Source organism: Lathyrus oleraceus, chromosome 1, assembly GCF_024323335.1.
Source record: "Lathyrus oleraceus cultivar Zhongwan6 chromosome 1, CAAS_Psat_ZW6_1.0, whole genome shotgun sequence".
Lineage (NCBI taxonomy): Eukaryota > Viridiplantae > Streptophyta > Magnoliopsida > Fabales > Fabaceae > Lathyrus > Lathyrus oleraceus.
Genome location: NC_066579.1, coordinates 438,578,671 through 438,587,273, shown reverse-complemented (window position 1 = coordinate 438,587,273; position 8,603 = coordinate 438,578,671). Strand labels below are relative to the sequence as shown.

The 8,603-nt window shown below is 38.9% G+C and overlaps 1 protein-coding gene across 1 annotated transcript; it reads left to right on the top strand.

Moving 5' to 3' along the window:
- Positions 1-1,984: 1,984 nt before the first annotated feature.
- LOC127115175 (myosin-8) lies at positions 1,985-2,547 on the top strand. Its single transcript, XM_051046781.1, has 3 exons — positions 1,985-2,079; positions 2,158-2,195; positions 2,364-2,547. Exons 1-3 carry the CDS (start codon positions 1,990-1,992, stop codon positions 2,545-2,547), a joined length of 312 nt encoding a protein of 103 aa, XP_050902738.1. The 5' UTR covers positions 1,985-1,989.
- The last annotated feature ends 6,056 nt before the right edge of the window (positions 2,548-8,603 follow it).

Sequence of the window (8,603 nt, the reverse complement as noted above, 5' to 3'; positions counted from 1 at the left end):
CATTTGTTTCTTTTCTCTTTAACTTGGTTTTGGCACGCGAGCAATAAAGTTTCTTCTTCTCCGCCTTTTTCTTCTACAAAGTTAGCTTTCTCCAAAACCTTCTTCGAGAATCTACACTCAGATGCATAGTGACCGATCTTGTTGCAGTTGAAGCACTTGATTTGTGATTTGTCACACCTCAACCATGAATTTCCTCTTCCACAACCTCTTGTTGCTTGTGGATTCCAACTTCTTTCTCCATTGTTAGAGTAGTTGTTGTAACTGCCTCTTCCTTCTCCTCCATGTCCTCGTCCATGCCCATGATCTTGGCCACGACCTCGTCCTCTTTGACTCTTGTAATTCTCATAATTTGTTTCCTTTATGTTGATTTGTAGTAGTTGCTTCATAGCCTCTTTTTCTTTAATTTTTCTCTTTTGTTTTTCTTCATATGTTTGTAAGGAACCCATGAGTTGCTCAATAGTCATGGTCTTTAAATCCCTGTTTTCTTCAATGTTGGTAACAACGAAATCAAAACTTGGATTTAAAGTGCGAAGTATTTTCGCCATGACATTCACCTCATCAACATCTTCGCCATTTCTTTTAAGTTGATTGACTACGGCCAATACTCGAGAAAAATAATCAGAAATTGACTCGGACTCTTCCATAAATAAACGTTCAATATCACCTTTAAGAGTTTGAAGACGAATTTTTTCACTTGTTCCACTCCTTTCACTACGCCAAAAACTGGAATAGACAACGCACCTTAGAGGGCGCTTTATTACAAAAGCGCACTCTAAAGTGAAGCGAAAAAATAAGGAGCGAACAACTGGAATAGACAGCGCACTTTAGAGGGCGCTTTTGTAATAAAGCGCCCTCTAAGGTGAAGCGAAAAAATAAGGAGGAGATAGAGGGATAACAATACAGGGCGCTTTTTAGAAAGCGCCCTCTAAGGTTACCCTTAGAGGGCGCTTTTAAAAAAGCGCTCTATAAGTCCATGTGCATTTCCAGTTTATAAAGCGCTTTTGGAAAGCCTTAGAGAGCGCTTTCATAAGCGCCCTCTTAAGCCCCCTTTAGAGGGCGCTTTTTTTCCACAAGCGCCCTCTAAGGTCTCCTTTAGTAAACATTAAAATTATAACATACTGCGCGTTTTGTTATTTCACTCTCTGTTATTTTCATTCTTTTTCACGTTAGGGTTCTCACTGCTACGATTTTCGCTACTTCTAAGGCGTTCTCCTTCCACCTCTATTAGATCTACGACGTTTCCTCCTTCTATTAATTCGTTGTTAGCTGTTCGATTTTGACACCATAGGTATTTTTCTAATCTTCATATTACCTGGTTTCTCTTCTGACGTTCGGTATTGTTCATTTTTGGTTTCATTTTTCTTGGTTCATACATTTATTGAGTATTCTCAACAATAATTATTGTGTTGCAATGCTAGCAATGTAGACTAGGCATTATGGGTTAAATTTCACCAACTGTTCCATTTGTTTCTCGATGTAGAAAAAGGAGGCAGCAATATCTAAAACACCTTCTACCAATCAAAGGTACACTATGCAGCTTATGAGTGTATTTATTCTAGCATACATAGCGTAGCTAGTAACTTAAGAAGTTTAGGTATGGATGTTATTTGATAGAGTAAATTAGAGTCGACTATTCTTCTGTTAGCTTTCAGTTAGACCATTATACAATTCTACATATATATTTTCTAGTCAATGTTTATCTTTTGTAAAAACTATATGATGAATTTTCAGTTAGACCATTATACAATTCTACATATATATTCTCTATTTACATTTTTCGTATCTATTTACTTTTGAACCACAGTTATTGTTCTAACAGTGCTTTTAAAAGTTCTCATTTGTCAGCTTCGAGCAATTTTGTATCAATTTGACAAATGAGAAGTTACAGCAACATTTCAACCAGGTTTTATTTTTCTACTATCTCCTGGTAAACAATTTCTATAGACTCAAATAACACTTCATTATTTCATTATGCATCATGTCTTCAAAATGGAGCAAGAGGAATATACAAAGGAAGAAATTGATTGGAGTTATATAGAGTTCGTTGATAATCAAGATGTTCTCGATCTTATTGAGAAGGTGCAACTCACCCTTGCATTTTTGTCATTTTAGAAAAGTTCTATCAGTTTGTCATCTCATTCTTGTTTATAACTTCAGAAACCTGGCGGCGTTATTGCTCTTCTGGACGAGGCCTGGTATGTATTAAATGACAATAGTTCAAATATTTGTATTATAGTTAATGGTTTGTTTATGTCATTTTACATAATGTAAAGTGGTGTTAGCGCATGCAAATATATATACTTTGAGCAATAACTATGTTTTATAGTCATTCTTTTATATATTGTCCTGCTTATTCTTTGTAGTATGTTTCCAAGATCAACGCACGAAACATTTGCTGAAAAGCTATATCAAACACTTAAGGACAATAAGCGATTCAGCAAACCGAAGTTGTCACGAACTGACTTCACCATCAATCACTATGTTGGTGATGTGAGTAAAATACATTTTGGTCTACGCAGTTATATCAACCATGAAATAAAAAGTTAAAAGCTTAGTATATATGTCGAACTTTGATTTCAGGTCACGTATCAAACTGATCTTTTCCTTGATAAAAACAAAGACTATGTTGTTCCGGAACACGCTGCGCTGCTCTGTGCTTCCAAGTGCTCCTTTGTTTCAGGACTTTTCCCACCTTTACACGAGGAAAGTACTAAATCAACAAAGTTTTCTTCTATAGCCACTCAGTTTAAGGTCGGTTTTCTTTAAACATGCATATGCTTGAAAATTATAAGTCTTTTGTATATAACTATTGATCATTGTTATTCTTATTGCTTATGGAATGAAGCAACAACTGCAATCTTTGCTTGAAACATTGAGTGCGACTGAGCCACACTACATTCGTTGTGTAAAGCCAAATAATCTTCTTAAGCCGGGGATATTTGAGAACAACGATGTGTTACAGCAGCTTCGATGTGGGGTGAGTTCAACCCCCATATTAGCCTTGTTCTTTATTATGACATGAATATTTTTGTTTCAAGTTACTTCAAACTCTGTGGATGCCTTTTACAGGGTGTAATGGAGGCAATTAGGATAAGTTGCGTTGGATATCCAACTCGAAAGAACTTTGATGAATTTGTTCAGCGGTTTAGTATAATGGAACCTAAGGTTCTAAAATCATGGTATTTACTTCTCCTTTTTTCCGTGTTTTCTTTTTCTGATCATACAGATGAATGTGATTGTACTTGTAGCACCTCAAATTTGCACCCTACCATTGTTTACATTCATTTCATATTAGGTCATAGCATTAACAATGTCCACTGCATAACATTGCATTGTCCATTTGCCCAAGAGCAAGCTCAATTGATGGATTGGGTCAGACTGATCAGGAGAATCAGTCAATCAAGCAAGGGAGTGCCATTTTCATTGGGACAAGGCCCTAGGGTTGATTTATCAAGCTCATATGGTCCAAGGATCATTTTGAAGTGGTTTGGCCAAAGGTTGGATGCTCAGAAATCACCAGTCATTGTTCAGTCAACCAGAAACCCTAGAAAGTCAACTATGGTCAACTGTGCCCGATTTTATGGATTGGAAGGTGGGAAATGGTTTGAAAGGCCTCATTCATGTCCATATGAGTCTCATTTGACATATCAAAGACCAAGGTTGAAGATTTGGAGGTCAGACAGAAAGTTTCCAAAAATAGCAGGTGACCTGTAATTTCAGCTGCCCAAAATGGAAACTTTTTCCCCTCAAAATAACTTCATCCTACAAGCTTCAAATGGAATTTTGTCCAACATGAAAGTTGAAGAGCTTGACCTCACCTTTCCAAAAAGTCCAAGAACTTGAAAATCCAATGCATGGTTGGAAAATTAGGGCTCAGTGAATTTCAGAAATGACCCATAATCAGGAGGCCATAATCTCCACATGGTTTGTCCAAATTGAAAGTTCTTTATATCCACAAACTCCATTTGACATGTACTTTCATGGTGCATAATTGGATTTTCTCAAAAGTGGCCAGTGCAAAAAGTCAAATTTCAACTGGACAGTTAAATGGACCAGGGGCAAAATTGTCCAACTTGTGAAATAATTGGAATTTTTGAGTGGGGATCTTTGCAATACCTCACAAATGGTATTTGAAACTTGTTGGAATCATCATTTCATGCCTAGGCCTTGTGGTTTGGAATTTGACTTGTAAAATGAAATTGCAAAAATGGACAAAATGCAACCACATAGTGAAAATGAGAAATATGCATCCAATGAGAGTGAAACAAGTTGCAACAGCTCACACATGTCATTTTGAGAGTGTGTGAGCTGTCAATGAGCTGGCATTGGCTTATGTGTGAAAGTACCATTTTGTCCCTTACTTGAAAATTAACCATTTCACTAATCATTCAATTTGGTTAATTAGCATGGTTAAGTGGTGATTAAGCACTCATATATAAACCTAATCACATTCTAATCATAACAGAAAAATCACACTTTCCAAAATCAGATCTCAAACTTTCCAAATTCATCAAGTTTCTCTCAAGAACATAGAACTTCAAATCCAAAGAACTTCATCGATTTGTGATCAATCTTCGAATTTCTTTTTGGTTTGATCTTGATTCATCCTCATCTCCAACTGTTTGTGAAGATTGGAAGGAAAGGAGTGTGGAATCGCAGCTGTGCAAACAAGCATCTTCAATGGCAAATCGAGATTGTGTGCACTAGGAACCACTACAATTGAACCTGGACGCATCAATCATCTTCCACAAGTTCATACTGCATCTGTTTGGAGCTGACACGCGCGAATTCATCCAATTTCATCGCTGCCATTTCCAGGTGTGTAAAATTCGAACATCATGATTTGTTTAAGGCTTATGTGCGTTCTATAGTTCGTTGATTGTAGAGCATCGTGATGGTTTTAGTTTTGTGAATAGATAACCGTAGGCTGAGTAATCCGGATTTGAAGTTTCGAACCAAAACCCTAACATGATCGATCTGAGAGATAGAGGAACAGTTAGGTTAAAATAAGTTGATATTTGTGATCCTTGTGCTTAGACGAGTCCAACGGATATACGTTTGCTCATTTTGGTGTTAGTTCATGGATCTTGATGTTCTTGAGTTTCTGGTAATTTCTGTCCATCTTTGAGTTCTGAAGGTAGATCTGGTTCTAACAGGTTCATCTTTGTTTCCCAAAATCAAATCTTCAGATACGTTGCTACGATATGTGGGGAACATGCGTCTAACCCTAGAACTTCTAGACAGCTGTCAAAAGAAATCAAAGGTCAGAACGCTTGAAATCTCCTCGAGCAGTGTGCTTACTGTTGGGATTAGACATTCATTAATGTGCTGTAATCATTTTTCCCCCAAACGTGCTAATTTGGTTTTTGTGCTAACGCTGGTATGTGTGTCGTTTTGCATGTGTTTTTACCCTTAGTATATAAACACTTTTCTCACATTTCACACACTTATCACTCTCACTCACTCTTAAACCCTAAACCCTCTCTCGAAGTTTTCTCTGCAACCTTCTCAGTTCTTCATCTTCTTCATCAATCTTCGTCATGAATCCTCAAGAGCAAGCAGTCTTTAACTTCTCCCAACAAATGGAAGCCGCTTCTAACCCCCAAACCTCAAACACTCAAACACCCATGGTTGTAGACGTTACCACAACCCCAGTTTACAAAGAACCTCACATTTTGGAACGTGAACAACACATTCATCTTTCAACTCCCTTTGAAGGTTTGGATGTACTGTGTGAATCACTGGTGGATTTTGAGAACTTAAGAAGAAATGGCGTTGATTTAACTGAAGATCTTCACAAGCAAGGTTGGGAAACCTACTTCAACAGATTGTATGGTCCAATCTATCCTCTTCTGGTGAAGGAATTCTGGAGATGTGCAGATGCTGATGATGAGTTCATTGTTTCGTTTGTTCTGGGAGTAAAGATCATTATCACAGAAGCGTCTATTGCTTCTTTGCTGAATATGGAAAAAGCTGGAGGTAAAAGGATTTACAACATTCCTCCAAGGTCCAAGCGCATCACAGAAGTCATTAACCCTACAATCTTCAAAGCAAATGTTGAAGGAAACCCCTCTAAGAACAAGGAGCTTCATCAGAACCTCCGAGTTTGGCTGAAGATTATCCTGGGAACAATCCATCATCGTCCAGCCTCCAACTCTTCAGATTATATTAATGCTGATCAGAAATGCATCCTCTACTGTATTCAGAAGGGTATCCCTATCAACCTCCCTGTTCTCCTCTTCAGATATCTGAGGGATTCAGTCAGAGAAACCAGGAATAATATGAAGCCCAGATCCTACATTCCTCTGGGTAGATTGCTCTCTGACATCTTCATTGAGCATGGGCTGGTAGATGCTCTGGAGAAGACCAGATGTATGGATGATCTGGCAATTGATGTGGGAAAGCCTCTGAATGCCAAAAATCTGAGGAGTATGGGAATCATCAAAGACATCAGAGTCAAGCCCACTATGAATGTGACCTGGGAAGCTCTGAAGGATCAGAGGAAGATGCCTCATGGCCTTGAAAGGTTCTTCAAGAATGAACCCAGAGATGCCATTGCCATCTACCTTCAGGATCGTCTGGATGAAGGCATTGATATTTCTGATTTCCGCCTTGAAGACTGTCTGGACTCTGTAGAAGATTTGGTCAGATACAAAAGAGGCCTTTCTGAGAAGAAGATAGCTGAGGAAGCAAGGAAGGCAAAGAAAGCCAGACTTGGAGAAACCTCTGGAACCAAATCTCCAGCTCCTCTGCAAACTTCTTCTTCTGGTAAGTCCATTCCTCCTGTTACTTCTGTACCTGTAATGGCTTCTTCTACTCCTCTCCCAACACCTCCCATATTTACAACCTCAGAAATACCACCTTCAATCACCAGAACCTCTCAACCTCCACCTGTTCTAAAAATTGCTCGTACTTTTACAACAACCTCTGACCCTAATCAACTATATCACCACAGCTCTTCCTCATCCTCTGATTATGAATCACCCCCTTACCATTCACCTTCCTCTGACCAAGAGTCCTCTGACCAAGAGTCCTCTGACCAAGAACACTCTGACCCAAACTCCCCAACAATAGCTGAAATTTATGCTAAAAATTTCGCCCCACAAACTCAAACACAATCTGAAGTAACCTCTCCCCTCCGAACTTCTCTTCCCCAACAAACAACCACCATCTCCTCTGAAAATCAAACTTCCCTTCCACCACAAACAACCACCACACCCTCTGAAGCTCAACCATCTGTGATTCAACCATCTGAACCTTATATCACTCCACCATTTATTCCCGCTGTACCTGGACCAGACTCTGACCCTTTAGACCTAAATCCACTATATGCTTCATCCCCTAGTCTTCAACCAGACGCAGATTCTGAACTTCAAGCAGAATCTGAACCTCATCAAACTGAACCTCAACCTCTAAATCTCAGCCCTCAAAACTCTCCACCTCATTCACCTGAACCTGAACCTAAAATTATCATACCTACCCTTGAGGAGGCCATTATACAGGTTGCAGAAGCTTCAGTCCAGAAGGTCAAGTCTCTGGCTAAAAATTCTGAAGTCAGTGATGATCCTAAATCTGTTAGGACACACTGGAACAGAGTTATTAGTTGGATGACCTCTGAGTCTTATAGGCTGAAGAGTATCTCTGAACAAGTCAGAAATGGCTACATCAGAGACTCTGAGGAAAGACTCCAAGAAAGACTGGCTAGAGAAGCTGAGGCCAAAAGATTAGAGGAAGAGAGACTGGCTAGAGAAGCTGAGGCCAAGAGATTAGAGGAAGAAAGGTTGGCTAAGGAAGCTGAAGAAGAAGCTAAGAGGTTGGAAGAAGAACGCCTGGCAAAGGAAGCAGAACTTCTGAGAATTCAGGAAGCTGAAGCCAAGGCTAAGGCAGATGCAGAAGCCCAAGCTGCTGCTGAAGCTGAAGCTCAGCAGGCTCTGATTCAGGGGGAGTCTTCCTCTGCGATCCCTCTGATTCTTAACACTCTGAAGGAGATCAAGCAAGATCAGAAAGAGATCAAGCAAGATCAGAGTGAGCTCCGGGCAAGGATGGACAAGCAAGACGCTCTGAATGAAAACCTCCAGAATATGTTTGCTATGCTACTACAGAGACTTCCTCCTCCTCCAAACCCTTAGGCACTTAGGATTTATTTTGGTTGCCTAGTGTTTTTGCTTCTGTCTTTTCTTTTTTAGCTCTGATATTCTCTTGAATCTGATGTTTTGACTGCTGCTTGCCTTTGTGCTTTTGTTTAATGAAGTGTTTTTCTCTCTATTATTCTTTTTCTGTTTTATGCCTTTTTGATTATGCCAAAAAGGGGGAGAAATTATTAAATAGCTCTGATGAAAACTATGTCTAAAACCTTAAGCATTCTGCAACAATTGTAGAAATAGTTCTGATAAAATTAGCTTTGATTAAATAATAGCTCTGATTAAATAATTCTAACATTAAATTAAGAAATTGCAAAAAGTTTTCAGAAATCTTATTGCTTGGAAAGCTCTGGTAAGAACTTCTGAACTCCCTAGTACTAACTCAGGGGGAGCTTTTGTCTATCTGATCTAATATTTTTCATGTTTCATCTGATAATTTTATTTGTTTTGTCATCATCAAAA

What these genes read in the sequence shown, in the direction of transcription:
- LOC127115175 (XM_051046781.1), top strand. Translation starts at nt 1,990, where the DNA reads ATGGAGCAAGAGGAATATACAAAGGAAGAAATTGATTGGAGTTATATA. An exon ending in TTCTCGATCTTATTGAGAAG is followed by an intron (nt 2,080 to 2,157) that starts GTGCAACTCACC and finishes TTATAACTTCAG; the next exon opens with AAACCTGGCGGCGTTATTGC. An exon ending in GCTCTTCTGGACGAGGCCTG is followed by an intron (nt 2,196 to 2,363) that starts GTATGTATTAAA and finishes TATTCTTTGTAG; the next exon opens with TATGTTTCCAAGATCAACGC.